At 40.8% G+C, this 17,856-nt stretch overlaps 1 protein-coding gene across 3 annotated transcripts in view; it reads left to right on the forward strand.

Moving 5' to 3' along the window:
• The window catches only part of Lonrf3 (LON peptidase N-terminal domain and ring finger 3), a 39,541-nt gene extending 33,818 nt beyond the window's left edge, over nucleotides 1-5,723 (forward strand). For all 3 annotated transcript variants that reach the window (XM_045141016.1, XM_045141017.1, XM_004671479.3), the window contains one exon: nucleotides 712-5,723. In XM_045141016.1, coding sequence (XP_044996951.1) covers nucleotides 712-867 — 156 coding nt within the window. In that variant the 3' untranslated portion in view covers nucleotides 868-5,723. The remainder of the gene's footprint in view (nucleotides 1-711) is intronic.
• Nucleotides 5,724-17,856: the final 12,133 nt, after the last annotated feature.

Consider the following 17,856-nt stretch of genomic DNA (forward strand, 5'->3'; position numbering starts at 1 on the left):
GCTGCCGACCACCAGAGCGAGGAAATGAAGGGAGGAAAGAGGCATGCCGAGCATAAAGAGTCAAGGAAATGAAAGGCTTGCATGTTCAGTGCATTGGAGACTAAACTCTAGACACATACTCCTGCTTATAAAATCATACACTCTAGTAGGCATGGTGTATTTTGTTATGATGTTGGTTTATTTGCTTTAACAGTTACCAAAGATGATTGTAGTTCAAATAAGATATAGGGCCTTTGTCCTGGAGGGCTATGGTAGTTCTATTCCAGAAAAGCATTCACGGACCCAGGCTCCTGCATCACAAAGCTCTACCACCCTTAGAAAGTTACCTTTGTCCTCTTGATTGAGGAACACTAATCCTTACCATGTCTGCAATATTTCTAGAGAAAAGGAAGAGAAAGGCAGAGGACACATACTCCTTTCCCAGCACATGGCCCTGAACTTACACATACCATTTCCCTTGACACTTCTTTAGCCAGAACTTTACCTTATGGCCTTACCTAGCTGCAAGGGAGGCTGAGAAATACATACCACCCCCCATATGGCCATGAGCCAAGTTAAGATAAAGTGGGAATAGATATGGAGGCAATTAGCAGCCCTTGCCACATACAGAATTAGTTCCACCTGAGAGCTTTACTTTGTGCATCTGGAAGTCTGCAGATTGACGTGAAACACATGGGAATGGGATAAACCCATTATATTTTTCTGTTGCAGATTAACCCGAATGGCCCAGCCTGGTGCTGGTGGACATTAGCAGTTCTTCCCTTGGAAAGCAGAGCTCAGCTCCCATTCCTAGCAATGAGGTCCTTAAAAGATAGACTGAATGGTATTCGACGAATTCTGGCCTTTATATCCCGCAACCAAAACTAAGTGAGAATGGATTGCTAAAGAATGAAGAGGAGTCCCCACCCTTCCAACTGCCCCAGGGGATGTTCTTGTAAATATATCTAATTGCAATAACATCTTAACAGATGAGAGGGTATCAAACTGAGGTGGTACCCTGCTTTTTGATCACACAGAAATGCAAGGTAGAAAGACCAAATGAATGTGACCTGTTTGACTTTCGGTCTGAAGATGAGATGCTTCTTGATGTGCTGCAAAACTACGTGAACAGCAGAGGTGTTGAAGAGCCCAGAAAAAAATGGGATTTTAGCATAAAACTTTTTGAAAGTGATTTTGCTTTAATTTTTTGTTCTTAGCTGAATGACTATGGGGTTGGAATGTGAAGCAAAGATACTAATGTTGCATTATTTCATTGACTTGAGGTCTCATTCCAAGTGGTTCAGGTTTCATAGAGCATTGTGTAAAATAATGTTCATACTCCTTTCTGTTTTAATAATTTATTTTTTGCACTACTGTATCCTTTTTCTACATTTACGTTTGTAACTATTTAAGTGTACATTACTGAAAAGTTCATTGCGTTATTTATTGATGTGGTTTGCTATATATGTAGGGGGAATAACAACTAGAAATATTAGAGATGTGCAATTTTTTAAAATCCACTTTTACTACATTAATCCCAGTTCTTGGACCGTTTCCATTTCAATCCTAGTGGGTGTTTATGAGAATTTGAGAATGATGTTTTGGTCACATATCTTCACAGATTCTACTTTTTCAGTTTTAATTAAACAGATTAAATACAGCAGTGATTTGCCATAGACTATGGCATATACCAAGGTAAAGTAAAGTAATCTATTTTTTGTGTAATACAAAATAAGGCTGGAAGAATGATTATTCTATGACAGAGAGATGAATTAGCACAGTGAGATTTATTATAGTCTATTATAGGTATTTCGGGCAATCTTACTAGAAGTGTGTTAATTTCTCCCCAGTGCAGTAAGGAGCGGGAATTTTTAGGCAGGGGGATATTTAACTTGTTCTTCAGGGGGTGGCTTTTAGTTTGGTATATCATGAACACTCTCAAGTAGCCTGCATATGCCATGTCTTCACAGGATTTTGGGGATCAGGACCTGAGCCAGCACATGTCAAAACATTTGAAGGACTATTCCTTTTTAAAAGTGTGAAGAAACTAGAGAGGGTAGAACCTTTTAAAAATGTAATTTGATGATCTGAAGAACAAATCCATGGTTTTATCTAAATACTGCCTTTCCTCCTGGTGACAGTGAGCCCAAAATTTTGGTGTATGGGGAGAAAGAGGAGCAGGGAGGAACATTGCTTAGCTAGCTTAGTGATTCCTTTGTTGTCAGAAGAAACTGCCACACACGAGAGTATAGGAGTGTTGTAATGGCAGAGGAAAGAGATTAGGGCTAGGGAACAGTGGATTGACTCAGTTGTCTCTTATGTAAACTGGCCTCCCAGATGGTTTTGGATAGCTGCTGTACATTATTTACATGCGGGCCATCCACTCAGGTGGGAAAGTCAGGCTTCACATGATAAGCCTGACTTCTGTCATCACTTGTGACCAGAAACAAGAAAGATTGGATGATCATGTAATCAGAAACTAAATGACTATCTGCACTTGCTTAATGGATGCTATGTTACCAGAGAATCATGTTACCAGGTCTGGTGCTTGAAGTGGTCCAGTCTGGTGAAGAATGCAAGTTGGAGGGATGGAAATACAGGCGTGGGTACTATACAAGCCAAACACACACAGCTCAGGGAGCAGGGAATTAGAGGCTGCCTTCTCCCACTTTATGCTCAAACATATAATCATGGCATAGACCTAGTATGAGTTTTCCTACTCTCCAGTGAGAATGCAATGAGGAAATGGGTTAAAAACTTCTATCACATGTGTTAATTTAGCAAGTAATTGTACTTTCATTGATGTTCCCTTCCCCAGTTTCTTTATCTATGAAATGGTAAAGATATTTACAGCATATTGGTTCATTAGGAATATTACATGAATCACCAGACATTGCCTAGCACAGTGCCTTGATTATGGGAGACCTTCAATAAATAATAGCTATATTAGATTAGCTATTTTGTAGAACATCATCGAAGGCTTACGTTTGCATAAAACATTGCCTTTACTCACAGTATCCATTTGCACCCTTCTAAACTTGGTTAGGAGAATCTGAAACACTATAGTTTGATAGTTTACAGGCAATCCCTTTTGGAGTTGAGGCTTTGGGAGAATTGAGCTGGGAATTTATTTCAGTTGGTAGAGTACTTGCCTTGCATGCATGAGGTCTTGGGTTCCATCCCTAGCACTGCAAAAACAGAACTTGGAAAAGTGAAAATACTGGAGAGCAAATGAAAGTGTGATATAGGGACTAATCCTATGCCAAAAATACTATTTCAATAAGGGCTAAAAAGTAGTTTTTCTTGGAGGTTTAGAATTCCTGATACAATAAGTTCTAGCTCCATTTAATAAGCAACACGTCATTCCCTATACTCTCTAAAATGTACTGAGAATCTTGCCTATGCCAGAGGAATTAGTTTGGCAATGTACGATGTTTTTGCTTAATTTATGGCATTTCTTTAATGCTGTCCAAAATAAGAGGTTGTATCATAATATATTGGAAAGCTATCATGTACTGGGTTCTGAGTCAAATGATCTCACATACCTGAGCACATTGAATCATTTATTTCTTAGGCATCATTAGCATTAGTAGCTTCATATTATTGAAGAAAAAAATCAGGCTGATCAGCTTTAAATACTTTGCTCAGGTAACACAGTCATCTAGTGAGTGGCATGACTTGATTCTGAACCCATTACATAGAAGAATTTTTAATATTTTAAGTAGTTTGTATTAAACATATTATATTTAATAAGCATGACAGTCAAGTCACAAAAGCACCCCAGGAGCTCAAAATTGGAAATTTCAGGTAAAGTAAAATGAAGTTACCCAACACATCCCTACTTAATCTAAGTCAAATGGGACATTTGGTTGTTAAATAAAACTTTGTGTTACAGACTATCCTTTGATGAGATAATATCTAACTTCAGCAAATAGCAATCCTGGCTGGTCCAAATTGCACATGACTCTCAGTAGTCTAGGTCCACACTGTGGTTGTTTAACTGTAAGCTTATGTTTCTGTAATGACAAGAGGCAAGATATAAGATTCATAAGCCATGAACTTTCTTTGGGATGTACTTGAATGGGATAATAAGTTGGACTTGACCATTCTTATAACTTGCAAATTAGTTCTGCTTTTAAACTCAGGAACGAAAACTACAGAAACAACAGACATTAAAGTAAATGTTGGCAAGAAGGACAAGATTTCCCCCTTGGTAGATAGCACCACTTGAGTTAGTCTTCCTGCTAGTCATGACTGACTTGGTCTCTTCCTTGTGGATTATTTTCTATTTGCATGTGTGTCTGTGTGTACTTAGACACACACACACATACACCCACACACATGGTAGCAAGCAGACATGCCTTTCTGCTTTGTACCTTGTCCCTTACTACTGCTGCTAGTTAAAACCAGCAAAATGTAGAAGTGAACAATGAAGAAAATAATTTTCTGTGGATAACTTGAAAAAAAAAAGTGATTTCTCCTAACTTAGAGGAGTAGAGAAGTGACTATTTCCATAGCTTGCTTTTTCTGAAGGCCTATTATGCTTTCCGCTCAGCGTTGCCTCAGTAGCAGGGTCAAGTCATGGCACATGTGGCACTTCCAGCTCTGCTCTTGGAGCTGGCCTGGGCTCAGAGAATTCCTTGTGATGGGCCATGGGAGCAGCAGTGCTCCCAGAGCTGGGTCACAGCACTCAGAGATGACTTGCCATTAATAGATGGCATACTGTTGATAGACATCCCACCAGGGAATGTGCTCCTTTTGCCAGCTCCATTTCCAGCATGTGGATTTTATTCAGGGACTCTTTCCTTGAGTTCTTAACTTGTCTTTGCATCTGTTTTCTATTCCTCAATGCAACATCAGAACAGAGGTATGTGACAAAGTTGCAAGGGGAATGCAGCACAAATACTGGAAACGGCAGGCTATAAGCCCAATCTTGGGCCCCACGGATGATACTTCATTCTTGATAGAAGACAGCTCTGAAAAGCAAATTCTACATGGGCTTCACTTTGTGGCCCTTCCTGAGTGCAGAGGAGGAAGGAAAAGGAGACATGTAAAATGTTTGCATTCAATTCATCTCAGAATGACACCTCTTACCCCTGCCACTGTTGAACTATGTAATGATCTGGATTTGTGTATCCAGAGGTGAAATGAAGATGTTTTCACTTAAAAGTATTTCCAAACATGCTCAGTTAACCTCCAGAGAGAAGTGCCTGTAACCTCTGTCCTGGTGTCATTTTAAAGCTTTTGCTTTGACTCTGTAACAATTAAAAACTGTTTGCAGCAGCAAATGTGATTAACAGAAGTTTACAAAGCAATGCTGTAGCTTATGTATCATTTTTAAATTCCACTGACATTCATCTATTATTAAAGCAATGACAGTATATAATGAGATAAAAAGGAGAGCAAATAGTTCAATGTGGCACCATTGGCTTATCTTAGATAAATTAGTTCCATCATTGTATGCAGTTCTCAGTAATACCAGGAATAGAATAGCAAGCAAGCCACTTACACAATGGCAAATGTGTATGTGTATCTGGTGTTCATTTGTTTGTTAAACAGCCATTTAACTTTTGCACTGTAATGAATTGAAGGGAAATTAAGATAACGCTCCCTCCCCCATTGCTACTCAACTACCTCTATATGCTTGATTTCTTTGTAGGGGTTCCCTTCTTCCAAATCTGTAAGAAGAGTTTCAGCTCATCCATGTTGTAATTCACAATGTGATATAAAGTGTCTCTGTGAAAATTGTCCATTAAAAATGTTTCCTGTTGTCTCACTTTTTAAAAAATCTAACAAAATGTGTTCATACTGTAGGAAAAGAAGTGCCTGGCTGGGTCTGGTGGTGCTAGGGCTGTAATCCTAGCTACTTTAGAGGGGGAGGCAGTAGTAGGAGTGTAGGTTCAAGACTAGCCTAAGCAAGTTAGTCCCTGTTGCTAAATAAAAAGTAAAATCTGGGCCTGTTGGTTCAGGTCCATAATCCCCAATACTGGGGATGGAGTTAAGCAAGAAGATCTCAAATTTAAGGCTTGTCTGGACTATAGAGTTCAAGGTAGCCTGGGTAACAGTGAAACTGTTTCAAAATAAAGTGTCAGGGATGCAGCTCAATGGTATAGTGTTTCCCTAGCATATGCACAAGGCCCTAGGCTCAATTCTTAGTGCTACAAAAGAAAAAAGAAGTTAACCAATTGAACTTCAGTACAACTTTGTTGAGTGCTGAATGGAAAGGAAAGCTTTAGGAGCTTGTACTCATTCTTTTTCTCTTTGGCTACAAGGACCAGAAGATCATTTAAAGAACTGGGTATGTCTGTAGCTCAGCAGTAGAGAATTTACCTATCATGTGCCAGGGCCTGGATTCAATTTTTAGCATTGCAGGAATCAGATGAAGGCAAATAAAAATAGAATGATCCTTTTTATAGAAGTAGATTTGCACTTAGGCATAAAATTATTTTTAATATTTATTGATTTAAAGAGAAAGTGTCAGGGCCTTTTGACATTGAAAAAGAGCTCCAGACACATGCACCACTTTGTGAATCTGGCTTCATGTGGGTTCTAGGGAATCAAGCCCAGCCTGATAGACATTGCAAGAAAGCACCTTTAACTGCTGAGCCATCTTTCCAGTCACCTCAGGCAGCAAACAGTTATGTATACCATGGTGAGGCAGATGTGAATGGGTTAATGTGACTTAAGTGTTCTGAAACACTAACAATAAATTAAGTGTAATAGAAAAAAACTGCTAGAAAAACTTATTTAAAGAGTCATTTAAGGGCTGGAGAGATGGCTTAGTGGTTAAGAGCTTGCCTGTGAAGGTTAAGGACCCCGGTTCGAGGCTCAATTCCCCAGGACCTACGTTAGCCAGATGCACAAGGGGGCGCACGTGTCTGGAGTTCATTTGCAGTGGCTGGATGTCCTGGCGAGCCCATTCTCTCTTTCTACCTGCCTCTTTCTCTGTCTGTCACTCCCAAATAAATAAATAAAATTAAACAAAAAAAATTTAAAAAGAGTCATTTAAGTATTTTTAAATAGACCACCCCTAGGTTATTTGTATGTCAAATACTCCTATATGTTTGCTTACGGCAGAAACTATACCTGCTGCTTTCTTTAGCATTCTAAACCATTCATTGCAAGGAAGGTGTATTTTTCTTTAATTAAGTCGTTTACCAAGAATAGGCCAAAGCTAAAGTCCAAAGTCAGATCCATTTTTTCAGTGCTAGGGCTTGAACCTAGGGCCTCACATACCTGTTGGGCTACCTCCTAACCACAGCATGATCCTATTGATAGAAGAGTTGATAAATCTGATTGGGACAATGAATGGCCCTGAGCAGACTGATACCAGCAAGAGAACTTCAGCAACAAGTCTTATCTTCCCTGAAGTACTGATTTTGTCATGGACAACCAGCTTTACAACAAGTTCTATTTTACCATTGAAGAAAAAAAAGACAGGAATAAAACATTTAAACTGAGCTGAAAGAATGGAGTGTAGCTCAGTGATAGAGTGCTTGCCTAGCATGTGCAAGGCCATGGGTACCATCCCCGCACTGCAAAATAAAAAAAAAAAACTGATAAACCATGTGTGATGTTACACAACTATAATCCCAGTTACTTGGGAAACACACAAAGGAGAAGTTTGAATTCAAGGCCACCTTGGGAAATTTAGTGAGACCCCACTTTCAAAATAATAAGAATGAGGGACAGAGTAGAGGAAAAATGAGCCAAGCATGATGGCACATACCTGTAACCCTAGCTGCTCATGAGGCTGGGGCAGGAGGATCATGAATTCAAGGCTATTCTGTGAAACAGACCTAGTCTTAAAAACAGAATAAAATGAAATGATAGAAAACTCCACTTTGACTTGATCTTGTTCTTTGTAACAGGATCAATGGATTAACCAAGAAAAATTAGAACTTCTGGCCAATTAGGATCCAGAGGGAATGGTTGTCAATGTTGAACTTTGACCCTCTGTGTCTAATATGACAATCTCTGGTTCTCGTGAGACAGAATACACTTAAGCCAAAGACACAGGTCCTTACAAGACAGAATCAGTCTAAAAACAAGGCCCTATTTGTAGCTGTTCCCTAGGCCTTGAGTAAAACCCAAACTATCATTTTCTCCTGCTTCTCCTCAGTGATTCTTTCTGGTTTCTTTGAGTTTTTCAAGGCCAAAGATGCCTCCATAGAAATTACTCCAAGTGGCAAAATGAGATTTTGAGCAAAAGAAGGAAAGGAATAGTGCCTTAAGTCTGCATGATCCCCCAAATAGAAACATTCTTTCCTTGTCTTATGTTTGATGATTTCTTGACTTCCAGGAGGAGCTGAGGTAGGGTAAAAAGAGGCGGAAATGTGGTCAGCTTTAGATAGAGGTATGCCCTATCAAGAAACCCAGCCTTCATATCTCCAAGCCTCTTTCTGCCACTCTTGTCAGTTTTTTGATTATTTGTTTTCTAATCTCAACTTATATTCACATTGATTAGGCATTCTTGTTTCCTGTCATTTATACATATGTCCATTTATACAAATGTCATTGGTGCCTTGGAAACTGCTGAAAAACCACTTTGATCCACTTACTGAAGTGCAGCTCCCCCAAATTATATCACATTTCAGAATATTATCTACCTTCCAGGCAGTCAATATCAACAATTTCCTGGAAACCACAAGTATAACAGAATTAAGTCTTAAAATACTCCATTTGCCCTAAATTTGCTTTTCTACAAATATCTTGCTTCTCTCAGATTTGAGAGTGCCAAATCCTAATCACAAAACCACCAGGGATTCTCTTAGATTTGAAAGGCCCATTATGGCTATATTCAATAATCACAGAAAGAGTTGAGATTACTTTCTCTGTGGTCCTTCAGGATGTCTGTTGCACTTTTATCAGGTGGGGAAGGATAGAAAGACAGGAAAAATTATCTATTTTGCGTGTTTGTGAATGACATGAAAGGCAGTGATGTGGTGGAGAGAAAGAGATCTAAAAGGAAGGGTAACCAAGAAAGGGTAATGGTTGGGGGCAAAGATAAATATCACCTTTTCATTAGTTTGTGGAATTTATCAAAAGGAGACTATGTTGGGGATGAAGAGGAAGAGTGAATATGTTGGGGGAGTAGAAGAGCCAAGGAGTGCAACGGGGTATGAATAAGAACAAAGTGTGTGCACATGTGTGTGTGTGTGTGTGCGCGCGCACGCACACCTACACACTGTGGTGGTTTGATTCAGGTGTCCCCCATAAACTTAGGTGTTCTGAATGCTAGGTTCCCAGCTGATGAAGATTTGGGAATTAACGCCTCCTGGAGGGAGTGTATTGTTGGGGGCCGGCTTATGGGCATTAAAGCTAGTTTTCCCTTGCCAGTGTTTGGCACACCCTCCTGTTGCTGCAGTCCACCTTATGTTGGCCAGGGAGTGATGTCCACCCTCTGCTCATGCCATCGTTTTCCTCTGCCATCATAGAGCTTGCCCTCAAGCCTGTAAGCCAAAATAAATCTCTTTTTTCCCAGAAGCTGCTCTTGGTTGGGTGATTTCTACCAGCAATGCGAAACGAACTGCAACAGTAAAGTGGTACCGAGGAGTGGGGTTGCTGCTAGACACCTGACTGTGTGGCTTTGGTCTTTTGGAGCTGATTTTCAAGAGGAATGTGGCAGGAGTTGAAACCTTGGCCTAAGAGATGCTTGGCAGTGCTGTAAGTACAGCTTGATGGTCTATCCTGGTCAGAGCTGAAAGACCTGAAGGCAGTAAGAACTATGGACTGTGAGGTTTGGCTTATGAGGGCGAGAAAGAGCTTTGCTTGGACTGGGCTAGCAGTTTGTGTGAGAAGCTTGCTCTTAGGCCCATGTCCTGAGAAGTTGTGCAGGATTGCTTTGCGTAGAAATGAACTGGTGTGTGCAGAGGGATATGGCACAGAAAGGAAAAACTTTGGGTGAACTGCTGCCTGTTCAGCTGCAACTGAGAGATTACAACATTTGAGACTGGGCTAGCTGACCTGTGCTGGGGCAATGGAAAGAATGTCGACTCTTTTGAATGGGCCTGAGTGTTCAAGGAGTGCCCTGTTCTTCAAAGTCTGCTTTATTCCCCCGCTGGATTAACAAATTGGCACCCTACCTGGTATCATGGAGTATAAGAAATGCTGGAAAGAGGGTCATTGAGTTTGCAACACGGTCTTGTGTTTTGGAAATGGCCATGGGCAGTGTGAAGCAGGTTTGCTGGTTGCCTGCATAGAGACCCCATGGGGCCATGAGGATGAACCGTGGCTTGCAGTGGAGACCCAGTGGAGATGCCGGGACCATGAGATGGCTGCCGAGGAGCTGCCGGGCCCGATGAAGTTTTCCAGGACTGTGATAGCCTAGCTGGAGGGGTGGAATTGGAATGCCAGAGACTTTTTGCTGGTTAGAATTATCCGACTTGAAGATTTGTCAGTGGCTAGAGTTGCTGTACTTGAAGCTACAGAGTTTGATGTTTTCCCTGGTTGTTTTAAATCTTGTATTGGTTGAATGTTTCTTTGCTATGCCCAATGCCATCTTTTGCAGTGTGAATATTTATTCTGTGCCATTATGGGTTTTTTGAGGTTATATTTTGGTATTATGGCTCAGTTAAAAGATCTTGAACTATGGGGTTGTATGAACATCATTGGGATTGATAAAAAACTATGGGGACTTTTAAAGCCAGACTGAATGCATTGTATTTTACATCATCCATGGATATCAGTTTATGGGGGCCAGGGGTAGAATGTGGTGGTTTGATTCAGGTGTCCCCCATAAATTTAGGTGTTCTAAATGCTAAGGTTCCCAGCTGATGAAGATTTGGGAATTAACGCCTCCTGGAGGGAGTGTATTGTTGGGGGCGGGCTTATGGGTATTAAAGCCAGTTTTCCCTTGCCAGTGTTTGGCACACCCTCCTGTTGCTGTCCACCTTATGTTGGCCAGGGAGTGATGTCCACCCTCTGCTCATGCCATCGTTTTCCCCTGCCATCATGGAGCTTGCCCTCAAGCCTGTAAGCCAAAATAAATCTCTTTTTCCCAGAAGCTGCTCTTGGTTGGGTGATTTCTACCAGCAATGTGAACCGGACTGCAACACACACAGGAATATGTGATAATGAAATCCACTGTTTTGTATGCTAACTAATTTTTAAAGGAGTAAAGACAGGAGAGCATTATAAATTATGTATTCATTTATTTTATTTATTTGTGACAGGGAAAGAGAGAGAGAGAGAGAGAGAGAGAGAGAGAGAGAGAGAGAGAGAGAGAGAGAAAGAGAGCGAGCGAGCGAGCGAGCATGCAAGAGCCTTCAGCTGCTGTAAATGAACTCCAGATGCATAAGCCATCTTGTGCATCTAGCTTACATGGGTCCTGGGAATTGAACCTTTGTCCTTTGGCTTCACAGGCAAACAACTGTTAAACCATCTCTCCAGTTCCTTTTTTTTTTCTTTTTTTTAATGTGAAAGGGCAAACATATAAAGGGGACATGGGAAGGGAAAGGAATTTTCACCTCTGGGAACTCTTTTATGTTTCTTACTGACCGAGAGTTACAAATTTCAGAAGGGGCTGGGTATGGTGGCACACACCTTTAATCTCAGCATTCAGGAGATGAAGGTGGGAGGATTGGTATGAGTTTGGAGCCAGCCTCAGATTACATAGTAAATTATAGGTTTGCCTGGGCTGGATTGAGACCCTACCTTGAAAACCTAAAAAAAAAAAAAAAAAAAAAATCAGAAGGGATATAAGAGTATAATCTGGTGGGAATATGACCAACACAAAATACATTCATACAGTAAAGTTCATAATTAATAAAAATATTAAAAATTTAAAAATATTTTTAATTTTTACATTACATAAAAAATTTCAACACAACAGACAAAATCAAAACTGCTGTGGAGATTGCCTACAAAGACAATATACCCTTTTCTGAGTGATATCTCCAACAAATAGCAAATGAGCCATACTTAAGTCAAAACATACGCGACCTTTGAATTTAACCTTATCAGCAATCCTCTCTTATCCATAAATCTGAAAAATGTACCTCATAAACACCTTACAATTTCAGTTGCAAAGGGAAATCTCCTTTATTTTTTATTTATTTGAGAGAGATAAAGGGGGAGAGAGGGAGAGAGAGAGAGAAGAATGGGCATACCAGGGTATCCAGCCACTGCAAATGAACTCCAGATGCATGTGCCACCTTGAACATCTGGCTCAAGTGCATCCTGGGGAATTGAACTAGGGTCCTTTGGCTTCACAGGCAAATGCCTTAACCGCTAAGCCATCTCTCCAGCCCCACAAAGGGAAATCTAATAAATAAATCAGCTCATATCTCTACTCAATTTTTAAAGTTTAATTTTTAAACTTTGCTTAGTCTTTGAACCTGGTTATAAATTATATCTTTTGAACAATGGAATTTCAACACCCCCCCCTAAATCATCTATGTAGCTATTTTTAAGATAATTAGGTACAACTATCTCTATCTCCTCTAAGAAGCCTGCATTCACCAATGCATCTGTTCTAACCCACCTTTACTCAAAGAACCCCAAATTTCTTTCATACTGACTATTTTTCTGCTCATGTAAGTCAAGATTCTGAGTGAGGGCTGGAGAGATGGCTCAATGGTTAAAAGTACTTACTTGCAAAATCTGACGACCTGAGTTTGGCTCCCCAGTACCCACATAAAGCCATATGCACAAAGTGGCACATTTGTCTGGAGTTTGTTTGCAGTGGGTGGAGGCTCTAGTGCACCCATTCTCTGTCTCTCTCTGCCTCTTTCTGTTTCTCAAATAAATAAATATTAATTAATTAATTAAAATGTTTTTAAAAAGATTCTGAGTGGAAGTCCCTACTGAGGAGCTCCACAGGCTACAAAGGTTAAATCTTCCACTGTGGGTGATAGCATACAGCTCTCATTCTCAGGGTTCTGTGTTCACTCTGCAAGCCTCCCAAAAGCACTTTCATAGAAGGACAAGTGGTTAGAGTTTGGGAAGCATTCAGTTTACTGACTGAAACTGATGGCAGAACCACATTTAAGAGCAGACCATAAGGCAGGGCGACAGACCCAGTAGAACAACTTAGCTCATAGGATCGGATGCTGAGTGAGATCCATGAACATCCAGGACTGATGACAGCAGAGCAATGCAACTGCCTGCCAGGTACAATGCTAAGCATTAGTTTATTCAGAGAGGAGGAAGGTGCTATTATCATGCATGTTTTACAAGGGAGGACACTGCAGTTTTGTAAAAGTTATTTGGTCAAAGTTGTCAGCCCAGGAGGCAGGAGGCTGGCTTGAAATCCAGCCTGTCTGTTCCCTAGGGAACTGCTTTCACTCAGTGAGTTAATCCAGCCCACATGGAGCCTGACCCTCTGCTCTCTTCTGGTGTTGGTTTCTATCATATTCTCTCTGATTCTAGTTCCCTAAAGACATAATACTTCTTTTGTCTTTGACACCTTTCTTCATGAGGGTCTATCTTCCAAATGACTACAAATTCAGGGCCTCAGGATAGGATAGTAAGCACAGCATTTCTCAGCACATTAGGACCCCTACACATCTATATGACTGTTTGAATACTCTTCTGTTTCAGAAAACATGTAAGTATAAATTTGGAGATTCAGGGCTGGAGGGATGGCATAATGGTTAAGGTGTTTGCCTGCAAAGCCAAAGGACCCAGGTTTGATTCCCCAGGACCCACGTTAGCCAGGTGCACAGGGGGACACATGTGTCTGGAGTTTGTTTTCAGTGGCTGGAGGCCCTGGCACACACATTTTCTCTCTCTCTCTGTCAAATAAATAAATAGTAATAAATATTTAAAAATTGGAGATTCAAAATATACATTTAACTCATGTATGGCAATATGTGTTTGTGGTCCTAGCCCCCGAAAGGCTGAGGCAAGAAGATTTGAGGCCAGCCTAAGCTACAGAGTCAGACACTGAAAGAAACTAAAGATTAGGGTGTGGCAGTGTATGCCTGTAATTTCATCCCCTGAAAGGCAGAGCCAAAAAGATCACAGTGAGTTTAAGGCCAGACTGGTTTACATAGCAAGTTCCAGGGTAGCCAGGGCTACATAGTGACACCCTGTCTCAAAACCCACCAACCAAACAACAACACAAAGTCAGAAGAAAACAAAGTCAATATTTGATGTGATAAATTTACTAGTAGCCCCAATTCAATCAAATGTATTGAAACATCACAATGTACTTCATACCTATACAAAATTGTTGTGTGTCAAATAAAACAAAACTACAACAGGCAAAAAGGGGAGAAAAGTCAAATGCTACAATCTCTTAGTTCCACATTTACACACATCAGAACTGAAAAAGACCTTCAAGAATCATATAACCAGCTTACTGCTTTCAAACAGTTTTCCCCATTTTGCAGATGAGAGAACTGGTTGCCCAACAGCATTCAAGATCAGCTCCTGAATTAGTAGCCAAAGTTGGACAACAGCCTCAAATGTAATGCATGCTCCATATGACAGGGGAAGCTTGCAGCCTCCTTTTCTCACCCACCAGTGTTACCACTGGTCTTCTTGGAGACTGAGCTGTCATTGAGGAAAAAAAATGGGATGCTAGGGATGAAGACAGGACCTTGTGCATGCTAGGCAAATGCTTGTGGGTTATGACCCCACCTTCCAAAGGGTCTCCCTTAAAGCATCTATAGCTTGTCTGAAAAGGCTGCTCTGATACCCCCTGTATTTTCTTTTTACAATGCTTTTCTGTTCTAGGAGCTTTTCTGCACAATCTGCTGTTTGGGAGAAACCTATCCCACATTCATGGAAGTTTGGATTCAATAGATCCAAGGTTAAGAGCTGTAGCTGGACTAGAGGTGTTGGTGAATATCATCTTTGCAGCCCAGACACCCATTTGTCCCCCGTCATTCAGATGATCATGGGATATAAGTGGATTTGGGGATCCTGATTCGGTAGTGGCAGTCATGGAGCCCACATACTATCTATCATATTAATTCAACAACCTACTCATCAAATATCAGTAGACTGTAATCATTTATAGCACAGACTCTAGATTCATACTGTTTAAGATAGAACCTTGCTCTCATCATCTATAGCCTATGTGATCTTAACGAAATCTCTTAACATCTTTCTGCCTCAGTTTTCCCATCTATAACATGATGGTGTAAATATCATCTCCTTCATTAAAAATAATATCTCCGTCATGGAATTGTTGCAAAGATTAAATGGGATGTTGCTTCTCATTCTTTAGTTCCTAGTGAGCCCTCAACCAGTATCTAGTATATCCCAAATTTATTCTCATTTTGATTTAACCAAACAAGGCCTTCTGTGGCAGGTCATCAAAACATAGTGGTTTTCAAATAGTAAACTGTCAAAAATAGCACCCTGTGTGTGACTGAAACCTCACAGTTTGCAGTGAGGCTCAGTGGTTAAGGTGCTTGCCTGCAAAGCCTAACAACCTGGGTTCTATTCTCCAGTACCCACATAAAGCCAAATTCACCAAGTGGCATATGCACCTGGAGTTCCTTTTCAGGGGTTGGAGGCCTTGGTATGCCCATTCACTCTGTCTCTCTTCTCTCTCTCTCTCTCTGCTGCAGATAAATAAGTAAAAATTAAGATAAATAAACTTTTCCTCCTGTTAAGCTGATTTGCTCAGTGTTGCAGTCACCTTCACATTGCTGGCACAAAGCACCCAACCAAAAGCAGCAGATGGGATGAAAGTTGTTTATTTTGGCTTACAGACTTGAGGGGAAGCTCCTTGATGGCAAGGGAAATAACAAAAACAACATGGTATAAACCAAGGTTGAACATCACCTTCTGGCCAAAAGCAGGTGAACAACAGCAGCACTGGTGAGAGGAAGCTGGTTGTGACATCCATAAGCCTGCCTCAAACAACACACCTCCTCTAACAAGGCTCTACCTCATAAAGTGCCCTCAGCTGGGGATCAAACATTCAGGACCCATTAATTTATGTGTGGCGCCTCAATCAAACTACCACATTCTACCTCTGAGCCCCATAAACTGATAATTAGCCATTATGTAAAATGCAGTGCATTCAGTCCAACTTTGAAAGTCCCTATAGTGTTTATCTTTCCAGCACTGTTCAGACATCACCATTGTTCATGGTCTTTTAAATGTTAGCTGTAAAACCGAAACCAAACCAAAACAAAATAAAGCATAATGGTTCAAACTGAAAAATATGGCATTAGACATAACAAAAAAAAAATAGATGGAACCAATTTAAGATTTAAAACAAACAGGGCAAAACATTAAATTCTGTAGCTCCAAGTTCAACAACTCTAACCAGGGACAAGTCTCTGGAGTTCCAATTCAACCCTAACAGCTAAGCTGCTCTCAACCAGTGGAACAATCCATCCCCTGTTGGCAGCTCTCCTCAACAGCGATCCTATAGTTCTGACATCTCCACTAGGTATCCACTGCAATCCACAGTTCATCCTCATGGCTCCATAGGGCCTCCAAAAGGTACTTTCAATACTCTTGTCTCAGATTGTCCATGGCCATTTCCCCAAAACTGAAACCATGTTGCAAATCCAATGACCCTCTCTTTCCTGTATTTGTTCATATTTGTGGGCTACCAAATTTGTTAATCAAGGATGGGATAAAGCTAACTTTGAAGAGCAGGACATTTCTTAAGCATTCAGGCTTCCTTTTTTCAAAAAGTCAACATTCTCTCTTCTGTCCAAATGTAGACCAGCTGGCCCAATCTCAATGGTTGTAATCTCTCAAATAATTGCAGCTGAATGAGTGCTGTCTGCAGCCTGAAACTTTCATTTCTTTCTTTGCCATATCCATTTGCTCACACCAGTCTATTTCTATGCAACACAACCCTGCACAAGTTCTTAGGACACAGGCAGGCAGAATGCAGCAAGCCTTTCACACAAACTATTCCTAGAGCAGTCAACAAAGCTCTTTATCACCCTCATAAAGCAAACCTCACAGCCTATAGTTCTTACTGCATTTAGGTCTTTCAACCCTGACCAGAATAGACCATGAAACTCTGCCTTCAGCACTACAAGGCAGCCCTTAGAAAAAGGTTTCAAATCCTTCAACATATTTCCTAAAAATTAGATTAGAAAGTTCAAAAGTCACACAGTTAGGTTTCTAGTAGAAATGATCCCACTCTCTGTATTGATTTTACCGTTGCACTTCCCATCTCATTGCTGGTACAAAGCACCTGACCAAAGCAGCAAATGGAAGGAAAGTTGTTTATTTTGGCTTATAGACTCAAACAGAAGCTCCATGATGGCAGGGTAAAATGATGGCATGAGCAGAGGGTGGATATAACCTGCTGGCCAACATCAGGTGGGCAATAGCAACAGGAAAGTATGCCAAACACTAGCAAAAGGAAGCTGGCTATAACACCCATTAGCCTGCCCCCAAAAACATACCTCCTTGTGGTAGTTTGAATGGATGTCCCTCAATAGATTCAGGAGTTTATTAAAGCTTGTAACTTAGATTTCCAGCCCTGGATGGAGAAGGTATGAGCAGATCCTAGCTTCTAGCCCTAAGGTATGTTTGGGGACAGATCTGGAATTCCAACCTAAAGATCTACAGAGTACTTGAGCTCTGCCTGGAGTTCCCAGAAATGTGCTTGCTTATGGTACTGGTGATCTCTCTCCATGTGTGGATCTATGTAAAGGGGCCCAGATTTTTTCCACCATTATGAAACTTCCCCTGGATCTATAAACTTCAATAAATACCTTCCTCACATAACTTGTGCCTTGTTTGCAAGGTCATCCCAGCAATGTTAAGCTGACTATGACACTCCTCCAAGGTTCCACATCCCAAATTTCATCCAGCTGGGGATCTAGCATTCAGAACATATAAATTTATGGGTGACACCTGAATCAATCCACCACACTGGGGTATTGTATTACAGTAAAGAAAAGTGACTAACACATAGTACCTTCTTTTGGGTTCCAGATGACT

The sequence above is a fragment of the Jaculus jaculus genome, chromosome X, assembly GCF_020740685.1.
Source record: "Jaculus jaculus isolate mJacJac1 chromosome X, mJacJac1.mat.Y.cur, whole genome shotgun sequence".
NCBI lineage: Eukaryota > Metazoa > Chordata > Mammalia > Rodentia > Dipodidae > Jaculus > Jaculus jaculus.